This window comes from Schistocerca piceifrons, chromosome 2 (assembly GCF_021461385.2).
Source record: "Schistocerca piceifrons isolate TAMUIC-IGC-003096 chromosome 2, iqSchPice1.1, whole genome shotgun sequence".
NCBI lineage: Eukaryota > Metazoa > Arthropoda > Insecta > Orthoptera > Acrididae > Schistocerca > Schistocerca piceifrons.
In genome coordinates, this window is record NC_060139.1 from 478044701 (window position 1) to 478071684 (window position 26984).

At 39.7% G+C, this 26984-nt stretch overlaps 1 protein-coding gene across 1 annotated transcript in view; it reads right to left on the reverse strand.

The window, feature by feature from the left end:
• Positions 1-585: 585 nt before the first annotated feature.
• Positions 586-26984, reverse strand: part of LOC124776834 (DNA topoisomerase 3-alpha) — a 177952-nt gene continuing 151553 nt past the window's right edge. The window contains exons 18-19 of the mRNA XM_047252000.1: positions 10070-10159; positions 586-834 (exon numbers count right to left, since the gene is read on the reverse strand). Coding sequence (XP_047107956.1) covers positions 797-834; positions 10070-10159 — 128 coding nt within the window. The 3' untranslated portion in view covers positions 586-796. The remainder of the gene's footprint in view (positions 835-10069; positions 10160-26984) is intronic.

The following is a 26984-nucleotide window of genomic DNA, read 5'->3' on the forward strand; positions in this document are numbered from 1 at the left end:
GTCAGCCGACTGGCATCACTGCTTACTGATAAGGGTAACTGTAAAACCTGTTTACTCCCGTTCATACATAGGTGGCTACACATTAGTAATATCCCCAAACCCAGACAGTAAAACTGGTGTCAGTTAAGTGATTTTACTGTTTGAGTCAGGATTGGTTGGACTAGTAAAATTAAAATTGGCACTTCGAAGCAAATGATAATGTTTATTAAATTTACCTTTTCTCAATTCCCAACTTTTCAAGCAGAATGGGACCAAGCTTGTTACTTGACATTATCTCTAAGGTAAACAAATGTATCAGGAGGGATCAGCACCCTGAGGTGTTGAATCCCTACACAAGAGTCACAGATTCAAAGTAGGAGTCCTTGTGATGAACCAGGAACTGATTCTGCAAGTGCACACACGACATAACACTAGATACGGCTCAAAAAGAGAAAGACAGCATTCACTGCTAATGCTAAGACAACTGCTGCATTATGCAACTGAAAAGGATGGAAGATTATGACGCACAGGTACTACAGTACAAAATCCTTCCTTTTTGCTGCTTGGTTAAGCATTGTAAATTTATAACAGCACCAACAGTAGCAGTAAAAAAACAATAATATAATTTATTATGTACTATTTTTAAGGGGAATTAACATAGGATATTACAATTCATGACTCACAATGTAAAGTTAAAACTTTGATGTCAAAGCTAGTCAATAAAAAGTTGTTACATTGTGATTGTGGGTTTGTTGAATATAATTCTGAAAAATTTTCAGAGTTGATTTTTCACACTACTCTCAAATACAGCAGAAATTCAGCTGGGATTGTGAGAACAATTCTTCCTGTTGTGGCCTGAAACAACAGAGAAAAAATGAACAATGCAACATTTGCAAGTACCTTGAAGAGTCAAAGTTATTATTTAAAGAGGTGAAAGCTTTTACTGATACTTTCAGCAGAGGAAGATACTTTCTGACAGTGTTGTTCTTCATTGTCAGCTGGTTTTTCTTTCTGCGAATTGGTTGGGTATACAAAGACAACCCAGTGATGGGTCTCTTCATCAACCCCAACTTTCAAAAAGTAATGGCACCAAAAAAATTTCAAAGTTTGGCTTCTTTATCTGAGGTGCTGAAGGTATGACAAGTGTGAAACTTGGCATGTAGTAACATAACAGCGCAAGGTTCTCAAATATCAGTTTCGATTTATGTACTACTTTTAATACTAAATGAGCTAAGTTGAAGAATTTGTAAAAAAAATAAAAAATGCCGTATTTCCCACCAAATTTTGCAAAAACTATGTTCTATAAAATTTTCCAAACTGGGCCCATTAGAAAAATCATGGTTTTAACCAACAAAAAAGTGTGTTTGATTGTCCAATACAGGCTAACAATGTTAGATATTTGAATCAAAGTTGGGTGTGAAAATCATGACACACACAAACAACACACACACACACACACACACACACACACACACACAAAAAAAAAAAAGTAAACTTCGGATTCTTATTTCTCATAGAGTAAATGCATGCTGAACATGAAACTTAATATGCAATAAGTTCTATATCTACCATCTAAGTTGAGTTACCATCAAGCATTGGGAAACATACGGTGCATCATATTGTAACAGATAATTAAATGTAACAAATGCTGCTTTTGTAACACATGCTTCTAAAGCCTTCTCAAGAAATCAATGTTCAAATATTGTACGAGGGTGCCAGCTACTGACAAGTGAGGTTAGTGCAACCAGATTATGGCACCAGACTGTAAGTATGTCATGTCATTTTTCCCTTTTCTTCTGATCTTCCACCAAACACTGCATCACAAATATGGTGGACACTGTTCAAAGCACATCTAATATGGTATAACTTCAGTGCAATGTGTGTATGAATTTACCAAATTCACAAATAAAAAAATCATTATTCCACATTACACCTCCCATAAATGTACCACTATTAGTATCACTACCTTTGCTGTCCTACCCCCATGAACCATGGACCTTGCCGTTGGTGGGGACGCTTGTGTGCCTCAGCGATACAGATAGCCGTACCGTAGGTGCAACCACAACGGAGGGGTATCTGTTGAGAGGCCAGACAAACGTGTGGTTCCAGAAGAGGGGCAGCAGCCTTTTCAGTAGCTGCAGGGGCAGCAGTCTGAATGATTGACTGATCTGGCCTTGTAACACTAACCAAAACGGCCTTGCTGTGCTGGTACTGTGAACGGCTGAAAGCAAGGGGAAACTACAGCTGTGATTTTTGCCGAGGGCATGCAGCTTTACTGTATGGTTAAATGATGATGGCGTCCTCTTGGGTAACATATTCCGGAGGTAAAATAGTCCCTCATTCGGACCTCCGGGAGGACGTCATTATCAGGAGAAAGAAAACTGATGTTCTACGGATTGGAGCGTGGAATGTCAGATCCCTTAATTGGGCAGGTAGGTTAGAAAATTTAAAAAGGGAAATGGATAGGTTGAAGTTAGATACAGTGGGAATTAGTGAAGTTCGGTGGCAGGAGGAACAAGACTTTTGGTCAGGTGAATACAGGGTTATAAATACAAAATCAAATAGGGGTAATGCAGGAGTAGGTTTAATAATGAATAAAAAAATAGGAGCGCAGGTAAGCTACTACAAACAGCTTAGTGAACGCATTATTGAGGCCAAGATAGACACGAAGCCCATGCCTACTACAGTAGTACTAGTTTATATGCCAACTGGGTCTGCAGATGATGAAGAAATTGATGAAATGTATGATGAGATAAAAGAAATTATTCAGGTAGTGAAGGGAGATGAAAATTTAATAGTCATGGGCGACTGGAATTCGAGAGTAGGAAAAGGGAGAGAAGGAAACATAGTGGGTGAATATGGATTGAGGGAGAGAAATGAAAGAGAAAGCCGTCTGGTAGAATTTTGCACAAAGCATAACTTAATCATAGCTAATACTTGGTTCAAGAATCATAAAAGAAGGTTGTATACATGGAAGAATCCTGGAGATACTGGAAGGTATCAGATAGATTATATAATGGTAAGACAGAGATTTAGGAACCAGGTTCTAAATTGTAAGACATTTCCAGGGGCAGATATGGACTCTGACCACAATCTATTGGTTATGAACTGCAGATTAAAACTGAAGAAACTGCAAAAAGGTGGGAATTTAGGGAGATGGGACTTGGATAAACTGACTAAACCAGAGGTTGTACAGAGTTTCAGGGAGAGCATAAGGGAACAATTGACAGGAATGGGGGAAAGAAATACAGTAGAAGAAGAATGTGTAGCTTTGAAGAATGAAGTAGTGGAGGTGGCAGAGGATCGAGTAGGTAAAAAGACAAGGACTAGTAGAAATCCTTGAGTAACAGAAGAAATATTGAATTTAATTGATGAAAGGAGTAAATATAAAAACGCAGTAAATGAAGCGGCAAAAAGGAATACAAATGTCTCAAAAATGAGATTGACAGGAAGTGCAAAATGGCTAAGCAGGGATGGCTAGAGGACAAAAGTAAGGATGTAGAGGCTTATCTCACTAGGGGTAAGATAGATACTGCCTACAGGAAAATTAAAGAGACCTTTGGAGAAAAGAGAGCAACTTGTATGAATATCAAGAGCTCAGATGGAAACCCATTTCTAAGCAAAGAAGGGAAAGCAGAAAGGTGGAAGGAGTATATAGAGAGTCTATACAAGGGCAATGTACTTGAGGACAATATTATGGAAACTGAAGAGAATGTAGATGAAGATGAAATGGGAGCACTGAAAGACCTGAGTCGAAACAAGGCCCCAGGAGTAGACAACATTCCATTGGAACTACTGATGGCCTTAGGAGAGCCAGTCCTGATAAAACTCTACGATCTGGTAAGCAAGATGTATGAGATAGGTGAAATACCTTCAGACTTCAAGAAGAATATAATAATTCCAATCCCAAAGAAAGCAGGTGTTGACAGATGTGAAAATTACCGAACTATCAGCGTAATAAGTCACTGCTGCAAAATACTAACGCGAATTCTTTGCAGACAAATGGAAAAACTGGTAGAAGCTGACCTCGGGGAAGATCAGTTTGGATTCTGCAGAAATGTTGGAACACGTGAGGCAATACTGACCCTATGACTTATCTTAGAAGAAAGATTAAGGAAAGGCAAACCTACGTTTCTAGCATTTGTAGACTTACAGAAAGCTTTTGACGATATTGACTGAAATACTCTCTTTCAAATTCTGAAGGTGGCAGGGGTAAAATACAGGGATTGAAAGGCTATTTACAATTTGTACAGAAACCAGATGGCAGTTATAAGAGTCGAGGGACATGAAAGGGAAGCAGTGGTTGGGAAGGGAGTGAGACAGGGTTGTAGCCTCTCCCCAATGTTATTCAATCTGATATTGAGCAAGCAGTAAAGGAAACAAAAGAAAAATTTGGAGTAGGTATTAAAATCCATGGAGAAGAAATAAAAACTTTGAGGTTGGCTGATGACATTGTAATTCTGTCAGAGACAGCAAAGGACTTGGAAGAGCAATTGAACGGAATGGACAGTGTCTTGAAAGGAGGATATAAGATGAACATCAACAAAAGCAAAACGAGGATAATGGAATGTAGTCGAATTAAGTCAGGTGATGCTGAGGGAATTAGGAGTTTTGCTATTTGGGGAGCAAAATAACTGATGATGGTTGAAGTAGAGGGGATATCAAATGTAGACTGGCAATGGCAAGGAAAGCGTTTCTGAAGAAGAGAAATTTGTTAACATCGAGTATAGATTTAAGTGTCAGGAAGTCGTTTCTGAAAGTATTTGTATGGAGTGTAGCCATGTATGGAAGTGAAACATGGACGATAAATAGTTTGGACAAAAAGAGAATAGAAGCTTTTGAAATGTGGTGCTACAGAAGAATGCTGAAGATTAGATGGGTAGATCACATAACTAGTGTGGAGGTATTGAATAGAATTGGGGAGAAGAGGAGTTTGTGGCACAACTTGATAAGAAGAAGGGACCGGTTGGTAGGACATGTTCTGAGGCATCAAGGGATCACAAGTTTAGCACTGGAGGGCAACGTGGAGGGTAAAACTCGTAGAGGGAGACCAAGAGATGAATACACTAAGCAGATTCAGAAGGATGTAGGTTGCAGTAAGTACTGGGAGATGAAGAAGCTTGCACAGGATAGAGTAGCATGAAGAGCTGCATCAAACCAGTCTCAGGACTGAAGACATAAACACCTTTACTGTTCCTGTCTGAGGAAACAGGATTTACTGTAGTGATACATGTGTTTGTTGGAAGAATTGGGGGCGACAGGGTGGGGGGGGGGGGGTGGGGGGGGGGGGGGGTGATGACGAGACTTAAATACAGGCAGAATTCTAATGTACTAGCTTAGCTGATTGCACTAATGCCACTGCTCGTTGTCTGCTCTCTTGTACAATATCCAATAAGTTTGTAAAACTTTGAACCTTCATTTCACAAAAATGCTTGTGAAGTGTGTCATACTAGAGCAGCCTTTCTTGATCCAAGTATGTCCTACAATCACACAACATACAAGCAAACTCAGTGGCCTGTTGGGTGTAAGCGTAAAATCTTCTTCCACAGTCATACTCGAATGGTAACAATGGTTAGTATCTCTACTTTGCACTCTGGCATTGCGAATGTGCATTTAGTGATCAAATAATAGCAATGTATGCTAAAATGCTGTTCATAAGAATGCGTGTTAGAAGGTAAGAGTAAAGTCTGCGGTGCACGGGCCTGACTGTAGGAAGGGTTCAGCCTTTTGTTGCCACAGCACTGGCATAGTGACAGTGGCAGGTCCATAGCCTCAATAGCCTTTTCGATAGCTGGCTGAGCGAGGAAAAATCCTTGCCCCTAAGTAGGATTGAAACCAGGACCTCCAGGGCAAGAGATTAGTACTCTGCCCACTACACTTCCATTGTTAGAAGATGGTTTGGTATAATTCGCTTTTATTGTCTAAAATTCCTCCTACGATGATTAGCAACTAATTGTTTTATTTAAGATTCCATATTAAGTTAAATACATAACATTTTACTTTTACTGCATCTTATAAGCAATTCCTGTGAAGTTCACATGGAACTGGCATAATCACAAATTTTAATGTACTTCTTTTCTGGTTAAACTGGGCTGGTAGAATATTTTATTAAGAATTCAGAATAAGAAGCTAGAAGTACAAACTGTTGGATTAATTCTGTAAATTTTACACATTTAGCAAATGGTCAACATGCACTGCTCAGCACAAGGCACAATCGATACAAGTGACTTGTTAGCATCCATTTTTAATCGCAATAACCTTTGTGGCAAAACAGACAGTCCACAAAGTCACTATGTGGCTGAAAGCATTAAGCAAAAGTAGTCATCACCCAGTCTATCACTCGTTGCTATGACAGTTCTTTAATTGGAAGAAGAAGATGAAGAATTAGGATTATAGATGGAGCACAAACTTGATCAGATAGAGATCTGAAGCCTCATCTTCCTAAATGAGAGGCTGGTGCTTTACTTCTGCACCACCTTGTTTGGTTTCTTGAACACGGCTGGGTATGGGATGTTCTAAGATATTGTTTGAATTCTTTATTTCTGTTACTTTCATTTAATTCCAACAGGCTTGGTTGTGTTAAATTGTTATCACTGGATAGTGTCATTCCATAACACTGTATCTGTTAGAGTGATGTTTTTGGGGTAAACAGAAACTTGTGGTAACATGCGTCGCACAAATGTGCCAGTAAAATTTTAAATAATGAATAAATGTGTGGTCTTCTGGGCTCAAAATTCTTCTAAGTGGCTGGTTTTCAAAGTGTTAAGTTTTAAATGAGAGCCACAAGAAATTCATCTAACTTTCTCACACGTAAAACAACTCACCTTGCGTAAAAGGAAATTTACTTTGAAACTTTATTTTTCTGCAACCTGTTAGAAACAGGCTTGTTCCAGCAGGTGCTAAAGAGCATCAGAAAACAGGCATTACTGTGTTAAACCATATTAAAATGCATAATTTGGCTTAAAGTGCACATATGTATGTCCAGATTCACAATGAAGTAGGCCCCAACCTGATATTAAGCTCTTCAGTGTGGTTTTTGGGATGTAAATTTTCTTGGTGTACCACTATTTTGTTATCTCGTGTTAGGTTCTTTATTGTGGCTTAATGCCATATGTGCCAGAAGATGAAAAAGTGAATTTGAAATTCAGTGAAATGTTGAAACTAGCTGACAGTATGGACTGAAACACTTCGATTCAAATAAATTAACTGCCTCTGTGGAGAAGATTAATAAAAGCCAAATTTCTTTAGCAAACCAACAAAAATAACTTCATTATTCTGCAAGGTGCTTAATACTTGAAGCCAAAAATGTGGAAATTAAATAAAATCAGAAAACAAACTAATAATTTTAGCCTTCCATAATTATGTGAATGTATTTTAGTTCACTTGATTGCTCCCAGCCAAAGAAATCCATTTTGTTTTCATTTGACCTGAGAGCCTGAAATGAAGAGGAAACAGCAAAATCATTAACAGTCACACTTCAAGTAGTCGGAGGCGGAGGAAGGTACTGCTCATATGTGACTCAACTACGCTTGCGTGTGAGCCCACTGGAAGTGCTCAAATGAACCTAATGCAAACAACTGTGACATCACCCTCATCATAAGCAGTTTGTTGTTATAAACTATTACACAGTCTTTGTCCTAAAGCCTTTAACACATTTTGCTGTTGACAGACATTAGAGTATCAGTTCTTACCAGCCAAAATTACAAAAAGTTAATTGAAAACTAGAACACTAAAAAATTCCCAGAATTCTAAAAATTTCCCTGCTTTTTCCATGGTTTTCTCCTGGATGAAAAAATTCCCAGGTTTTTCCCGAATTTCCCAATTGCCCTGGGGTGTATACACCCTGACTCAGTAAGATAAACAAATCGGTGGAATATTATTAATTCTTCTGGGTGTTTTCATGCATTAGCTTCTACACGCTTCTGGTAGATGTACTAGTCTACATAGGAGTCATAATTAATCAGGAATAAACATTTTGTGTTATGGATTTCACTTGAACATAAGCAGTTGGTATAATGCAATCAAATCCCTGAAGTTTTTTTTTTTTTTTTTTTTTTTTTTTTTCCAAAGGAACGGTATTACAGGGCATGTGATATAGTTCAAAACAATGGTTGATTGAGCTCTGGAAAGAATAGGTCCACCATGGCAGGCGGCAGAGACATTCGACAAAATCTACATTGTATTTGAAAAGAATCCATAAAAGTCAACAAAGAACATCAGTAGGGCGGAGCAGACAATACAATCAACAGTACAGAGTATCTTACAAAAGTGTCTGCAGTAAGGCAGCTATTACATGTATCACAACCACTGACTGCACAAAAAGGTCCGTTGCAGTGGCTTCAACAATGGAAAAATGCCACAAAGACTGTGGGAGTAAATGAAGAATAGTTTTGAAATTTGCTGTATCATCAATGGTTCCTATTTGAACATACATGATATGTTGAGAAGTTGGTGAGTTCTTCATTTTTCCATATTATTTCTTATTCTGTGTGTGTAACGTTTTTACCAGTAAAACAGATTTACTTTCGCACTGTGACTTTGGACCACCCCATATTCACACAAAAAGCACAGTTTAATTAAGTTAAAAAACTTTATAGATGAAATATTTTAGGCCTCAATCTCCGCTAATTTCAAGTTGCCGCCACTCATACCTCACCTGTCTTTCAACAACTTCTTTGCCTCTACACTTCTGCCTCGACTGACATCTCTGCCCAAACTCTTTGTCTTTAAATATGTCTGCTTGTGTCTGTATGTGTGGATGGATATGTGCGTGTGTGCGAGTGTATACCTGTCCTTTTTTCCCCCTAAGGTAAGTCTTTCCGCTCCCGGGATTGGAATGACTCCTTACCCTCTCCCTTAAAACCCACTTCCTTTCGTCTTCCCCTCTCCTTCCCTCTTTCCTGATGAGGCAACAGTTTGTTGCGAAAGCTTGAATTTTGTGTGTATGTTTGTGTTTGTTTGTGTGTCTATCGACCTGCCAGCGCTTTTGTTCGGTAAGTCACCTCATCTTTGTTTTTATATATAATTTTTCCCACGTGGAATGTTTCCTTCCATTATATAAATATTTTAGTAGTTCAGATCTCTACTGTATAATTTATTCAGTGATTACGAGTTTTGGCTGCATGTTAGCCATCTTCAGATCAGTTATTAATTCGAGTGCAGTGTCTGATTGTAAAATTAGATAAAGACATACAGTCAACAACATAGCAGTAGCTCACATATAAGACTGATTCCAATAAAATAATGGCTTGTACCATTCTGATGAAAGATTATGTAAACAAAACCTTTCTTACAAAAACACATTGGTACATAACATTCTATATACAGTCTCATTACGCCAGTAAGTTCTCAACAACATGTACTTATGAGGCCAATTCAGAGCATTAAGCATACTTGTAAGAAAGATTTTGTTTACATGGTACATCCCGTTATTTCATTGTAGTCAATCTTATATATGAGCTATTGTTATGTTGTTGACAGTGTGTGTGTGTGTGTGTATCTAATCTTACATTCAGACATGCAAAGCACTCGAACTGATAATGGATCTGAAAATGGATGAACATGCAGCTGAATCTAGTAATCACTGAATAAATTATACAACTGAGATCTGGACTATTAAAAGATTTATCTATAAAGTTTTTTAACTTCATCCAACTGAGTTAAAATGTTTAGTAGCTGTTTTTTGTGTGAATTCTAAAATAATGAATATGGGCTGGTCCAAAGTCACAGTGCAAAAGTAAATCTGAAATAAGACGGAAAAAATGAGAAAATAGCCAACTTAACACACAATGTATGTTCAAATAGGGACCACTGATGATACGGTATATTTCAAAACTATTCTTTGCTTGCTCCCAAACTCTAGCCTACACAATGTCTGTGGACTAAGTTTACATAAAATTATAACACCTGTCTTCTGTCTTTGAATGTATTATTTATGTAGGGGTTGCTTAATTAACTGTCTCAACTTTTGATATCTGCTTTGATTGTTTCTTCAGAAGATTAGGTTCTCAGATCACTCTGAGATTTACACATTACAAACTTTTGTGCATGTTTAAAGAAGGAGCAGCCCAGAAATAAAATCAGTCCGTACCTTCTTCACCACAGACTCCACATTTCCGTCTTTTCCTGGCACCACTAGGAGATGGCAATGTTCTCTTACCAAATGTTCCTCGGCCTCTTCCTGCAGAAGAAAAAAGAAAATAAAAAAGAAGGCAAACAGATTGTCTTCGTTGTAGTATTACATTTATCTAATAAGGAAAAATTTAAATTCAGCTACAGAAACAGAATGTGAGATTTGGAAAAAAAAGGAAAATTATTGTCTTTGAATGTCTGAAAGTTCTTGCCATTATCGCAATTTACGTATTACCTATGATTCCTAATGTTTTATCCAAGATTGCACTTACAAATGACAGACTGAAGATGTCCAGTGCAACTCTGGATGGAATGTCAGGAACAAATCAGTTTCATGTATCATGATGATACAACATGGAAGATTTACAAGCAGCTGTGACATCCGGTCATGAAAGACCTCATGTGAAAAAATAAACATATGCTTCAGTAGTTCAATGTTATTCCCAATACCCTAGAGACATTTTACTGAATTTCTGTGCGCTGTGATATCAATGAGGCATACCTTCAGTTAACGTAATCCATGTGCCATTGTTACCATCACCTGACCCCAATAAGACACATCTTTTATAATTCAGCATAACTTTAGTATACATGTTTGTCACACACATCCAACTCATTTAGATCCCAAAGGACCTATAAATTCCTATAAATCTAAACTACTGGTGATTTATTCCATTTTGGTGTGAGAGGAGTGAATTCCCAAGTGACAAAGTCTGCAGTCTGTAACACAAAAAATTAGGGAAAGGTAAACCCTCACCTACAGCACTGAGCACAGTAACACATAACAGAAAACAGCATTCACACTAGGTTTCATGAACTTGCTCTTTTTCCGGAAACAGCACACACATTCACACATACACACACCTAAAAGCACACTCTTGTGGCCACAAGTCTTGCTGTTGGCATCTATGTACGTAAATAAGTGCACAGTGATGTAAATGACACACTAAATGTAGTAGATTAGTTTTGTTATTTGGGCCTCAAAATAACTGATGACAGAAGTAGAGATAAAACACAGCCTGGCAATATAAGGAAAAGCATTTCTGACTGTATATCTGTTAATAACACGAATTGTTTACAGACGAATGGAAAAACTGGTAGAAGCCGACCTCGGGAAAGATCAGTTTGGATTCCGTAGAAATGTTGGAACACGTGAGGCAATACTGACCCTACAAATAATCTTAGAAAACAGATTAAGGAAAGGTAAACCTACGTTTCTAGCATTTATAGACTTAGAGAAAGCTTTTGACAATGTTGACTGGAATACTCTCTTTCAAATTCTGAAGGTGGCAGGGGTAAAATACAGGGAGTGAAAGGCTATTTACAATTTGTACAGAAACCAGATGGCAGTTATAAGAGTCGAGGGGCATGAAAGGGAAGCAGTGGTTGGGAAGGGACTGAGACAGGGTTGTAGCCTCTCCCCAATGTTATTCAATCTGTATATTGAGCAAGCAGTAAAGGAAACAAAAGAAAAATTTGGAGTAGGTATTAAAATCCAGGGAGAAGAAATAAAAACTTTGAGGTTGGCTGATGACATTGTAATTCTGTCAGAGACAGCAAAGGACCTGGAAGAGCTGCTGAATGGAATGGACAGTGTCTTGAAAGGAGGAATAAGATTGAACACCAACAAAAGCAAAACGAGGATAATGGAATGTAGTCAAATTAAATCAGGTGATGCTGAGGGTATTAGATTAGAAATGAGACGCTTAAAGTAGTAAATGAGTTTTGCTATCTGGCGATGGTTGAAGTAGAGAGGATATAAAATGTAGACTGGCAATGGCAAGGAAAGCGTTTCTGAAGAAGAGAATTTTGATAACATCGAGTATATATTTAAGTGTCAGGAAGTCTTTTCTGAAAGTATTTGTATGGAGTGTAGCCATGTATGGAAGTGAAACATGGACGATAAATAGTTTAGACAAAAAGAGAATAGAAGCTTCCGAAATGTGGTGCTACAGAAGAATGCTGAAGATTAGATGGGTAGATCACGTAACTAATTAGGAGGTATTGACTAGAATTGGGGAGAAGAGGAATTTGTGGCACAATTTGACAAGAAGAAGGGATCGAAGAGATCGGTTGGTTGGACATATTCTGAGGCACCAAGGGATCACCAATTTAGTATTGGAGGGCAGTGCAGAGGGTAAAACTCGTAGAGGGAGACCAAGAGATGATTACACTAAGCAGATTCAGAAGGATGTAGGTTGCAGTAGGTACTGGGAGATGAAGAAGCTTGCACAGGATAGAGTAGAGTGGAGAGCTGCATCAAACCAGTCTCTGGACTGAAGACCACAACAATGTCAATCTGTTAATACTGAACATAAATTGAAGCATCAGGATGTCTGTTCTGAAGGTATCTACCTGGAGTATATCATCATACTGAAGTGAAATGTGGACAATACACAGCTTTGATAAGAAGAGAGAAGAAGCATTCAAAATTTGGCACTACAGAAGAAGTTTGAAGATTAGATGCTTAGATCAAGTAACTAATTGGGAGGTACTGAATGAAATTGCGGAAAATAGAAATTTACAGCATAGCTTGAATAAAAAATCTGATCAGCTGATAGATTATGTTCTGAGGCATTGAAGAACCATCAGTTTGATGACATATCTTGAGACATCAAAGAACCATCAAGGGGGAACAGTATGTGCGGGGGGTGGGGTTAAAGTCGTAGAGGGAGACCAAGGACTGAGGACAGAAGCACGTTCAAATGGAAATGCAGGGTGACAGTTATTGAACTAAATGAAATAAAATCGTCATAACACTTGAAGAGATTGTGCATGCCTGGTCTGGTTTAGCAACGAAGCTCATTTTCATTTGGATGAGTTTGTAAATAAGCTAAATTGATGCATTTGGGGGATGGAGAATCCACATTTCGCAATCGAGAAGTCTCTTCACCCTCAAAGGGTGACTATGTGATGTGCAATGTCCAGTCACAGAATAATCGGTGTGACATCCCTTGGTGGCATGGTGACTACTGAACTGTACATGAAGCTTTTGGAATATAGTTTCATCCCTATTATCCAAAGTGACCCTGATTTTGACAAGATGCGATTCATGCAAGATGGAGAGTGACCCCATCGAAGCAGGAGAGTATTTGATGTTCTAGTGGAGCACTTTGGGCCACATTCTGGCTCTGGGGTACCCAGAGGCCATTAGCATGGGCCTTTGATTGGCCACCATATTCTTCGGATCTGAACACATGCGACACCTTTTTGTGGGGCTATAGTAAAGACAAGGTGTACAGCAATGACCTCAAAACCATTGCTGAGCTGAAAACAGCCATTCATTCAGGAGGTCACTGATAGCATCGATGTTCCAACACTTCAGCGGGTCATGCAGAATTTCGCTATTCATCTGTACCACATCGTTTCCAAGGGTGGCAGGCATATCGAACATGTCATAACCTAAATCCGAATATCTGTAGTGACATTTACATATTGAACAAAGTGTGTGCACGCCATAGTTTGTAACTAATTTAAGTTTTTCTTCATATAGTTCAATTACTGTCACCCTGTAGGTTGCAGCAGATATGCATACATGAAGAGGCTTGAACAGGATGGACAACAACCTGTGATTTATATTTTTGCCATGGTACAGAGTGGCTGTGTGTGGACATCTTAAACTTTCATCCAGATGGTAGCCTACAGAAGACCATCAGAAGAATATACTCATTATAAATGACGGAAGATAGCTAAATGAATAAGGTAGTGCTATGTATGTATGAATCACATGCAAGCATGTGATATCTCTCTTTGATTTATTATGACAGTGTAATGCAGAGAAGTGCATTAACTTTATATAAGAGTTATGCTATTATCATTGATTGAGACTTTGACATACTTTTGGTGAGCTGCTCCTGCAAGTGAAGAAAGAATAGAGGTAAGATCAATCTGGGGGAGGAGGGAGAAAAATATTTTATTAGTAGTACTTTAAAAAAGCTCTTTTTCTGTTGATGAATATTTAATAAGTGTCTAATTTTCAGTGACTTCTCTTATACACCGAAGAGCCAAAGAAACTGGTTGCTCCGAAGAGCCCGAGGAAACTGGTTGGCTCTGAGCACTATGGGACTTAACTTCTGAGGTCATCAGTCCCCTGGAACTTAGAACTACTTAAACCTAACTAACCTAAGGACATCACACACATCCATGCCCGAGGCAGGATTCGAACCTGCAACTGTAGCGGTCGCGCGGTTCCAGACTGCAGTGCCTAGAACCGTTCCGCCACTCTGGCCGGCAAAGAAACTGGTATATCTGTCTAATATCGTGTAGGGCCCCCACGAGGATACACAAGTGCCGCAACACGGTATGGTGTGGACTAATGTCTGAAGTAGTAGTAGAGGGAACTGACACCATGAATCCTGTAGGGCTGTCCATAAATCCACACGAATACAAGTGGCTGGAGATCTCTTCTGAACATCACGCTGCAAGGCATCCCAGATATGCTCAATAGTGTTCAAGTCTAGGAAGTTTGGTGGACAGCAGAAGTGTTTAACTCAGAAGAGTGTTCCTGGAACCACTCTGTAGCAATTCTGGACATGTGGGGTGTCGCACTGTCCTGCTGGAATTACTCAAGTCTGTTGCAATGTTGCACTTCTGACACGTCGAACGACTCTCTTCAGTCGTCGTTGGTCCCGTTCTTGCAGGATCTTTTTCTGGCTACAGCGCAGTCATGGATTTGATGTTTTACCAGATTCCTGATACTAACAGTACACTCGTGAAATGTTGTACGGAAAAATCCCCACTTCCTCGTTACCTCGGAGATGCTGTGTCCTCTGCTCATGCGCCGACTACAACACCACATTCAAACGCTCTCAAATCTTAATAACCTGCCATTGGAGCAGCAGTAACCAATCTAACAACTGCTCCAGACACTTGTCTTATAAAGGCATTGCTGGCCGCAGCACCATATTCTGCCTGTTTACATATTTCTGTATTTGAATATGCATGCCTATACCAGTTTCTTTGGCGCTTCAATGTAACATCTAGAAAAGGCCAAATTGGAAAGAGAAAATCTGTGCAGTAAACTGGGCATGTGTGCACAAATTCAATCACCAATCAGAAGCTTTTTTGAATTATGATTTGCTGCTACCTTACTTGTCTGGTGAGTAATAGTCTCTCCACAAGGACATGTGCAAATTATGGAAACATTGGATTCACCTGTGGTCCAGGAATCATTAACAAATGTGCACAGTTTGCTTCAGCCAAATGTTCTTTGAGAGGTTATATAAATAGAACTGTATGGTATGGGTTACTTGGCTATAAATCCACATGTGGGGTTAAAAAACACATGGTTCAGTCACAATAATGTGACTAACACCTATGTTCGATATCAAAGTGCAATAATCACTCACAGGTGGCTGTTGGCTGCACCAGCAATGAAGGATATATAAAGGGAGTATAAAACAAGTCTGAGGGATGTGGAAAACTGTGCCGCTGTTGTCGTAATGAAGAAATGGAGTGATTTATCCGACATCCAAGGGAGCATGATCACTGGCTTTTGGACCGAGGGTGGAAGCATTTGTGAAGCAGCTAAGTTCGTAACTGTTCACATGCTGACATGGTTAACGTATACAGTGGATGGCAAAATGGCACTATCCAAAACCAGCGACTAACTATGGTGCACCATGGGCCATTGATGACACGGAGAACGACAGCTGCAGAGATGAGTATGGGCAAGCAGACAAGTAACTAAAGAGCAACTTACTAACCCAGATGAAACAAGGGGCTACTAACAGTGTCTCCTCAATGACTGTTCAGTGAACATTGTTGCATATGGGCCTCTGCAGCAGGTGTCTGCTGTTCATCAGTGACAAAGGCTAGAATTTGCAAGCCAATACTGCAACTGAATGTTCGCTGAGTGGTGACAGGTGGCCTCTTCAGATGAAACACATTTTATGGTACATCAGACAGATGGCGGTTGGCATGCATGGCGTGGATCATCAGACACCAAACAACATTCAACAATCGCAGGAAGAGTCCAGGATGGAGGGCATTTCCTGGATGATCTTGTCATTCTGGAAGGCACAATGAATCAACACAACCATATATCTATCTTTGAGGACCATGTCCACCCCTACAAGTAATTTTATATATAAAAACAAAGATGAGGTGACTTACCGAACGAAAGCGCTGGCAGGTCGATAGACACACAAACAAACATACACACAAAATTCAAGCTTTCGCAACAAACTGTTGCCTCATCAGGAAAGAGGGAAGGAGAGGGGAAGACGAAAGGATGTGGGTTTTAAGGGAGAGGGTAAGGAGTCATTCCAATCCCGGGAGCGGAAAGACTTACCTTAGGGGGGAAAAAGGACAGGTATACACTCGCACACATGCACATATCCATCCACACATACAGACACAAGCAGACATATGGAATGACTCCTTACCCTCTCCCTTAAAACCCACTTCCTTCCGTCTTCCCCTCTCCTTCCCTCTTTCCTGATGAGGCAACAGTTTGTTGCGAAAGCTTGAATTTTGTGTGTATGTTTGTTTGTGTGTCTATCGACCTGCCAGCGCTTTCGTTCGGTAAGTCACCTCATCTTTGTTTTTATATATAATTTTTCCCACGTGGAATGTTTCCTTCTATTATATTGATACCTACAAGTAATTTGTTTTTCCTCAGCACAAAGGCATTTACCAGCAGGACAATGCAGTGTGTCACACAACTCACAGTTTACATGCACGATTCGAAGGGCACTAGGATGAGTTTACCATGCTCCCCTGGTCAACAAACCCTCTGGATTGAAACCCAATCGAGAATCTGTGGGACCACCTCGATTGGGCTCTTTGTGCCATCTATCCTAAACCAAGAAACCTAGGGCAGCTGGGCATGGCACTTGAGTCAGCATGGCTCCACATACCTGTCAGTACCTTATAGAACCTCACTGAATCTCTTCCTGCATATATTGCAATGGTCTGCACTGAAAATGATGGTTATTCAGGCTTCTGACAGGTGGTCACTTTAATGTGACTGGACAGTGTTAATTAATCAGTGCTAATACATTACAAATTAAAAAATAATGTTCTAAAGATTTCGTATTTATCAAATTGGGATGGAAGGAAACATAATGTGGAGGAGCATGTTAAAAAAGAGAAGCATTCAGTTCACCACTGAGATTGTTTCTAGTGGGAAACAAAACTATCATCAATTGTTGAAAGCTCAGACAATACTAAGCAAATAAAACAAGACAAATATGATTTCAGAAAAAGGAAGTATTATGGTTTCTACTCAAGCAAATATTTCATTTAAAAAGCAGGAAAATGATTTGTTTTGAGCAATGATCGCCAAACCGTCAATTACGAGCTACTAGTAGCCCGGGGGGACATTTTCGGTAATGGTAATGCTCAGATTGGCTAACCTGAATTGCTCCACTAAGCTCAGACTGCACTCACAAGAATAACTTTTTGTTTCTCCCATGCAGTTGCCATTGTTATATAAGAATTCTACATTGTCGGCATCACAGTTGATCATATACACATGAAGTCATGCACATTCTGTTTTTCATGTGTATATCAGACTGTGCTAGTGAGAGTTTGACTTACACACTGATACTAAGCTAGGTCTGTTCTAATGATGGTGTGTTCAAGCAAAAAGCAAAACAAAAATTCATTATCATTTGGAATGGGAAACTGGTTACTTCTTTACGCAGGTGAAGGACAAATATGTGTGTTAACTGTGCTATGGAAGTGCTGTAACAACCAATTTTGTGTGCGCCACTTCATAGTTCGTGTATGGAGTCTGTGCTCAATTCGGCCACTAGAGACCACCCGGCCTTCTAATACAACAGTAGTTGCATGCGGAGCCTGCCAGCTGTGCCCCATGTTGGAACTTATGAATGTAAAGGCCAGAGCGCAAGGCTCCGCTGGTCACTTGTGTACTAATAATTGTATTGTACCTGTGTAATAATTGTATTGTACCTGTGTCTTTCGTATGTGTGTACCTACTGTTCGAGCAATAAATTACAGTGTTCTTGGGTTAGAACACTTTTTGGCAACAAGTACGGTTTCGACTCCACATGTTCAGTTTCAGTTATTAGTCTTATATGTTTAATTTTTATGGAGGCTGTTTGGTCCCCGCATATGATGATGCAGCAGAAGATGAAAAATGCATGCAGCAACATTTCCAGGCATTTAACAGATGTAAGCTTATGAGTATCAGCTGTTGTATCACAAGAACTTTCAAGCTTTCTTTTGACCGAAGTGTGTGAATTACCTTCTACATATCATTGTAAACGTACTTGCATTATTGCTGCTCATGTGGAGTTTTACCGCAGCCAAAAGAAGTCAACGTAGTCATGCAGGGCATGGGCAGCAGAACTACACGGAATGTAATTTTCTGACAAATGTTCTCAAGGAATCCTATGCCGAACAAATGGTTTGTGATGCAATCACACATTTTGCTCCTGATAGAGAAGTTCGATAGCAAGCTCTACAGTGTAAATGTTCTATGCTTACAGAAGTATTGAACATAGCTCAGTAATTTGAAGTTTCATGGGCTGCAGGTAGTCAGAAAAAAGTCTAATTCAAAATTTCAGAAATCAGTTCCTCTCACCCCTCCCAGCCTTCAGTCAGTTCGCAAGGGAACATAGATGCTATTGCAGCAGTCCAGCAGACATCTCAGCATCGTATAGGTAATCAGCATTTGCAACAACAGTACATGTCACAACAGCGAGAGCCTCGTGCTCCACTGCCTTTATGTACATACTGCTAATTCAACATGTATGGACCGTGTGACTGAGATGCTGGGCAACGTGTAAAAGGTGCCATAAGAAAGGACACAGTGCTTCTGTATGTAATTCCTTTCCAAACCTGAGTGAGGGTGAAATGAACATGGATGTGAACAATGTATCAGCAGTGACGGTGTCTCAAAGGGAGTTACACACTGAAGTGCATGTGTTTAACAAATTATTAAGAATGCAGGTGGACACGAATGCAGCAGCAACATTGGTGAATTCTCAGACTTATGTGGATTTGGATTCACCCCCTCTGACTCCAGTGTCATGGAGGTTGATGAGTTATAAGTTTATAACGAACAAGACATTCCCATTCTTGGACAGTTTACTGCACCTGTACTCACAAGCCTGTGGTTCGTTCATTAACATTCCTAGTTGTGGACAATTCTCACACTGAAAATCTGTTTGGTTGGGATGCTTTTATATTGTTTGCATTCTCCATTGATGATGAAATGCATCTAGTCGTTGATCAAGTTCCATATCAACTGTTAGATCCTATCCGTACCAAATTTTCCTCTGTATTTTCTACAGGACTGCAGTGTGCAACAGTATTTCAAGCTCGTATTACAATTAAAGCCCCTACTGTGGCAAACTTTCCTTTGTATTTTCTATAGGACCATACTGAGCAACAGAATTTCATGCTCATATTACAATGGAACAGTCTGTCTGTCCCTGTTTTTTCCAGGTCCACCCAGCAGAATTAGATCGTCTTCAATCCCTTGATGTTATTTGACCTATTTATTTTAGTGAATGGACAAAATCAATAGTGATAGTAAAAAAGCCTACCTATAAACTACACCTCTGTGGTGATTTTTAAAAAATCTGTTAATGCACAATCAATCATTGACATCTACCCTATGCTGTGCCTTGATAAGTTGTTAGCAAAATTATCAAGCGGTCATTATATTTCAAAGACTGACTTGTCAGAGGCATATTTACAGCTGCTGCTCAATGAGGAATCTAAATGCCTTCTGGTTATCAATAACCCATTTGGGTTTTATCAATATTCGCATTCGGCTTTTGATGTGACAGGTGTACCAGCTATTTTTCTTTTGCACCACTTCTTGGCTGCATCAACTATTTAGATGATACAGAAGTGTCTGGTGCCTCTACAGAGGTACAGTTGCACAACCTTCATGCCCTATTTTATATTTTAAAGTCCGCAGGATTAAAGTGCAATTTGGAAAAGACACAGTTTTTCAACCAACCATTATTTATTTGGATTCTGAAGTGTCGCATGCTGGCATTAAACCAATGCACCAATATACTGATGCTATTGCCACACTTTCATACTCCACCGTCTCAGCACTGTTTCTGATTTAATCTGTAGATGACCGGAAGTAGACCGCTACCGCTACATTCTGTGTCTCACGAATGAATGGAGCTAGACAAGTCCTCGCCCATCCAAGTATACAAGATTTCTCCAGATGCCCCCATGTCAGTCACAGAATTACAGGCATTTTTAGGCAAAATTGTGTGCTACCATAAATTCATACTAGATGCTATTACAGTGGCACAAAACCTCCATGCATTATTATGTAAAGGATGTTCCTTTCCACACCCAGCATGTGACCGGTTATTCCGGTTGTTGAAAAGTAAGATGCAGTTGGCCCCTTGTTTGGTCACATTTCAGCCAGGCCACACGCTGTGTCAGCGACAGACACATCTCAGTTTGGCCATGGCATCATCTTTGCTCATAAGTATGCGAACGTTTCTGAACCTCTTATTGCACATGCCTGTAAATCCTGAAAGACAGAGAAAGAGGTTTTGGCGATCATGTATGATCAAAAAAAAAAAATTCATGTGTTTATATAATGGTCTAAGTTTCACCTGATCACAGACCTCAAACCACTGGTTTCTCTCTTTAACTCTTCAGCATCCTAGTCCGGACAAAGCTGCACACTACTTACAGTGGTGGCCTCTTATCCTGTCACAATGCAATTATGAGCTACACTTACAACCTATCTTGTTTGCTGATTGGTCTACATCCAGAGTCTGATAACGAAGAATTACTTTGTTTTCATTTAGACATGGAAACTCAAATGTTGCCGAGAATTTTCCTCTTACTAGCAATAAAATTGCAGCCACAATAGCCATGGATCCTGTTTTAAATAAAGTTGTTTCTTTTGTGCAACATGGCTGGCTGGACAAACATTCAGGCTCTGCTTCTGATCCTTTAAGAAATTATTTTGCAGTGCAAAATCTTATTTTGGAACAGGGTGCAGCTGTTGGCTACAGAGGACACCACTCCTCAGGTTGTAGTCCCGTCTGCCCCTGGTGTAAGGCTATGTGTTTATTACATGTGGACTATTAGGGTGTATCACGTACAAAGGCATTAGCATGGAAACATGTTCTTAGGTCAGCCACTGACGGAGAAATGTGAGAGTTGTTGCAGCCTACCTACCGTGTGCCACCCATTCAACATGGCCACATTCGCAGCAGCCTTGGGAATGAATTTTGCAGGCCTTTTTTTTTTTATTTCTACTGGCTTGTTGTGATTGATGCTTATTCTAAGTTTTTGTTTGTGGTGCACTGTTCTGTCTACTTCTGTGGCAGTAACAATTTCTGCTTCGTCAAAAATTTTTGCAATGGAAGGGCTTTCATATACGTTAGTTATCAACAATGACCCCTTGTTCATATCTCAGAAATTTGATGATTTTTGTACAAAAAGTGATGTTCTCTATGTCACAGCACCACCTTTCCATCCTCAAGCAAACAGGAAAGCAGAATGGCTAGTACAAATATTTGAGTCTCAGATGATTGGGGCAAAAAAGTTTTGGATGTTTGACCAGTTCCTCACTTGTTATAGGTTCACTCCTGTTGGCGATAAGAGTCCAGTACAGCTGTTGCACTGTTATCAGCCCCGGACTCTGTTACATCTGCTTTGGCTGACACCAGACCATCTGCTGGCAGCAGAGCCACAATGCCACAATGATTCCCACCTGGCACAGTGGTTTGGGCTTGCAGGTTCGGCCACTGGCCAAAATGGGGGCTGGTGGTAGTGAAGAGTAGACATGGCTGGCACCTCTACATCATCCACACAGATGGGGGCAGGGTGTCGTGACGTGCTCCAGCTACAACATTGTTTGAGCTGCTGAACACAGGTGCACCTCTGCATTCTCCGTCTGCCTAACTGACTCCTACATTGCGGCTGAAGTCCTCGCCTTCTCCACTGTTGCTCAAATATTTTCACAATTCTCTCCTCTGCTGTGGGTGCCCCCTCAGCTGTCAGGGCCACAGCGGGATCCTGGCTCCTGCACTGTCGCAGCCAATCCCTCTGCTGCTGCCACCTCCATCACAGCTGGTGCCATCAGTTCGCCACCTCTGTCACCTGTTCTGCCACCTTTGCCACAACCTCCTTCGCTATGACCTCCTTTCTTGAGGTTGGACTGGACAGATACTGCACCTGTTAGCACTTGCACCACTTCCGACTCTATACACTGGTGGCAGGGCATTGCATGACTCAACAACCTACACTGACAATAGAAGAAAAGGAGGAAGAGGAGATTAGTGTTTAACATCCCATCGACAAACGATATCATTAGAGACAGAGTAGAAGCTCAAATTAGGGAAGGATGGGAAGGAAATTGGCCGTGCCCTTTCAAGGGAACCATCCTGGCATTTGCCTGAAGTGATCTAGGAAAATCACAGAAAACCTAAATCAGGATGGCCGGATGCAGGTTTGAACCGTCGTCCTCCCGACTGTGAGTCCAGTGTGCTAACCACTGCGCCACCTCGCTCGGTCTGCTTGTACAAGAATTTGAGGAACTAATTTTTCCAAAAGTTAGAAAAGCTGACCAACATTACATTCACTCCAACAGAAAAGAATATACTAAAGTAGCACTTGATATGGCCCAGTTGCCACCTCATAAGCAAAAGTACATTACTTGTAAAATTGCAAAAATAATACAAACACAAGTAAAATGAGACAGTAGCACCAATATAATAGCAAAGGCCAATAGTATCATATGTCAGATAAATAACAAGCTTGAAGAACATAATGCAGTTGGTGTAAAATTGGATACAGGAAATACATTGACAATTATGTCAGGAGAAGATTACAATGGAAAAGTAATACGATTTTTCGATCAAAATTATATTAAAAGTATCAAAAGGGCAGGTGTACCTATATGGAAATAGGATGACCTGTGACCTGAGAAGTTGCGATGTTTTATAAACTGGCGTACGTACCAGAACGGAAAGAGGAAGTGTACTCAAAGGTCAACCCACATGCAAGGTATAGTTACTGATCGTAGGAGAAGGGGACAGTATCGTGACAGAAGTCACACATTTTATAGGGATTATTCTGGTATGTTTGAATTCTATGCACATTACGTTTTATGAAAGTTCACGAGTGTCAAAAGGAACACTTTCATGTTCCCCCGAGTTCCTCCAAACTACAACAGAACAGAAACTAGATAACTAGATCACCCGTGTGTCATGAACACCTGGAGTTTTCGATTTGGGGGGGGGGGGGGGGGGGGGGGGGGTAGAATTGTTGTTGATGTGAAAAAGGGTATATATAAACCTATGTAATAAAAGTATACTCTTAAAATGTGAATTGTTATTATGTGTGATATTAATGTACATAAATTATTAGGTATAAAATACCGGATGTTTGATCTGAGGGGGTGGGGGGTGGGGGGGGGGGGGGGGGGTGGGGGGGGGGAGTGGGGGATATGTAGTGTTTCGAGAACTTCTGCATAAATTCTAGAACCACTCGGCCTTCTACCATCTCGAACACACGATATTTTAAATATAAGTGTGAGAGAGCCTATCTACTATGTGTCACCTGTCTGTGTGTGCAGGTCTGAAGTGTGTAGTGAGAAGACTGTAGACACAGTGGTCGAACGGCACCGATAAGTACTTGTTGGTCTCGCCAAGGAAGTTGTAATGAAAGAACATGGCAACCCCAAGGAACTTCTGTGTTATTCGGTGCTGTTTTATAATTTTGACTATTCTAGTGACGAAAAATACAGTTGAGTTGAAAAAAGATTTTTAGTAACTTTTAACACAGACGTGCTAGGGGCAATACTTGTTCACGATTTCCATGGTTGTTGAATCAACTGTGTGGTAAATGTATCTTAATTTGTGTCTAATGTGAGATGACACGGGTGACTTACAAGAAGTCTAATGTTTATGTGAGAAATGATAATTTTGTTCTTTATGGAAGTTTAAATACACCGACAGTGAACTAAATGTATTCTTCGAGTATCTACTTATTTCACGAGTAGAGAGAGAGAGAGAGAGAGAGAGAGAGAGAGAGAGAGAGAGCATGAGTCATATATATTCCTTTAACTAGCACCATTCTTCAGAGAAGAAGTTTTTGGAGATTGACGTAGTCAGCTATCCAGAGAAGAAGATCATCTGTGCATCCCAAGTAAGTCTACGCGTGTAAAAGAAGTGAGAAGGTTGCAATCCAACTTCACACATTCTTGTCGTCAGAAACACAGAAACATTAGAACCACACTCGATCATCCCCCCCCCCCCCCCCCCCCCCCGACCAATTGAAATCTTCAATTGGAACCCCTGCTTTTTATTGTAGATTATGATTACACAGTAAAATCTAAATATGTTTTATCTGAAGCATTTCTTTTGTTTTGCCACATATGGTGCTGTAATTGGGGGAATAGAAATGGGTACATGGTTGTAATTTATGACATGTTATTGAATGGCTCATGAATATCCAATGGCACATAGGACCTCACCTCCATGCTGCGAGGGTAGGATGCACCAGCATTTCGTAACTTCTAACTGGAACCCCAATTTGCAATGTTGTATTCCTACAACATATCGAACACAGTGCTACGATCTGAATCTACTGGTCAACTAGTTTCTGGGTCCCCATGTTAATAGTTAAGTTAGAGTTAAACATATTACAATAATAGCAATCAAGAGTAAGCAACTGTCTACAATATTCAAACTCTACCAGATCCATGTGTCATATATCCCATTTGGGCTAAATAATATAAGGAAGTGAATGTTCCTTGAGAATGCAAATAATAATCAGTAGAAAAGATATTATTACTTCATAACTATTTCAATAGTAGTAATTTCCTATAATTAAACTGTGAAAGAACATTTCACCCACATCAGTAGTGCTCCACCATAATAATTTACCTAAAATTATCATTATCTTCCTACTGTAATGGATACCTAGATAGAGTTATTGAGAGCCAGTTGTGCCTAAATGCATTAATACTCCTCCTGTGTACTTCAAGTCAAATCACTGGTACATTCCTTGCTAAATTGTGCTACTGTCTTGTATCTTATCTGCAAAACAGTAGCATAAAGTAAAGTCAACCCACATAATTAACTCTATGAATCATGCTAGTACTGGGTACAATTTTGCCTAATTAGGCTGGCAATGGTTTCTTTTTATGCAATTAAATTTTACCTGACTACTAATAGAACCTTGGTTCGACTCCCGTTTAGCTTGCTACTGCTTCCTTTTAATACAAATCTTTAGCGGAACAAAATTAGTGTGATACCTTAGCATTACACATCGTAATATTCACAAAACCATAAATTCTTTCACAGGAATAACATTATCAGCATACTACTAATATAACAGCAGCTGGTAGTGTTATAATTTTTTGAGGTATTTTAATGTCTTCTGTTAAAATGAACACCCTGTATACAGTTTAATTAAAGTTCATTTCATATTTACTAGAAAGCATAAGTTTATAGACAATAAACAAATGTGAGGTAGAGACAGTCACCATGTATGCAAAATGTAATGTTTCATTTAATGGTATACAGTCAAAACACATTTCACAGGCTTTACAGGAGTGTTTTGTTTACTATGATTAGTTTCAGTTGGTTACTTCTTATGACATATTTTGAGGCAATTCTGTGAATTCAAGAAGAATATTTTTAGCACAGAAAAGGACACTCAAAACAATAAGCAGAGTCAACTGAAAATTTTTGTGAAGCCCATTGTTTGAAGCACTTTGGAATTCTACTTATTTACTCAAGTCAGGAGCATACACATATGATTCTATAAATTTACCAGTTTAAGATGTGGACACCCGCGTTGTCGTTTGTATCATCATTTCATTATGTTGTCCTTAGATTTGTCAATGCCCATTTGTAACCTGTTCAGCTGATCTCCAAGTCGTTCAGTAACTCCATGCTATTTGGGTGCAAAACAATGCTCCAACTTGATACCATTGCAAATCACTGACCATTTTTCTTCTTATCTGTCTATTCCAAAGGAACTGTAGCATTCCCTAAGTGAATACTCAACTGACAGATGTTTTGCATTTTGATAATGCTTCTGTAAACAATTATCAGGAAGCCAGGTGGTATTCTGCAAGTTTCAATTTTTATCACCACCACCACCATCATTGTCATCAGTGGACTGGATCCACAAATAATTCAACAAATACCCCAAGAGAGGCAGAAACCTGTGTATAGGATCTTTTTGATGTAAGTGATAATACAAGGCAGGTTCAAAAAATAGCATAACTTTTTTAAACAATACTTTCATTCGATGAACAGAAGTTTAGTCCTTGTTACCTTCATAATGCTTTTTCCCTCTAATCACACACTTATCTCAGCAGTGTTTCCATTTCACCATGCAGTTCTGGGAAAAGTTCTCCTAAAATGTAATTCTATGCCAATGAGAAACTCTCCTTCAGGTCATTAATACCTTCAAAATGGGACACACTCAGCACAGACTGTAATTATGGAAACAAGAAAATAAACGATGCCTGCGGAAAAGGGTGGCTGGAAGATAGTCTCTTGTTTTTAGCACAAAAAACACACACTGAGGAAGCTGACTGGAAAGGCATGTCATCATGATGACAGAACCCCAAGTTGTCTTGCTACAACTGTGTTCACTCTATATGATCTGTGTGTGTGTGTGTGTGTGTGTGTGTGTGTGTGTGTGTGTGTGTGTGTGTGTGTGTGTGTGTTTATGCAAATCCTGCTCTGCAACAGACAATGACTGGTATTGGCAAGATAACCGATTTTTGGAATGGTTCATCTTTGCCTGACAAATGAATTGGGAGAACTGTTCCTAACACTGCATTGGACACAAAGTATTATTTCCACAAGTTAATTTCAAGAGTTAAAATGTTTCTACAAATGATTTCCCCACTTCCATGCAAAAATTTCAACTTGCTAGATCAAAACTAA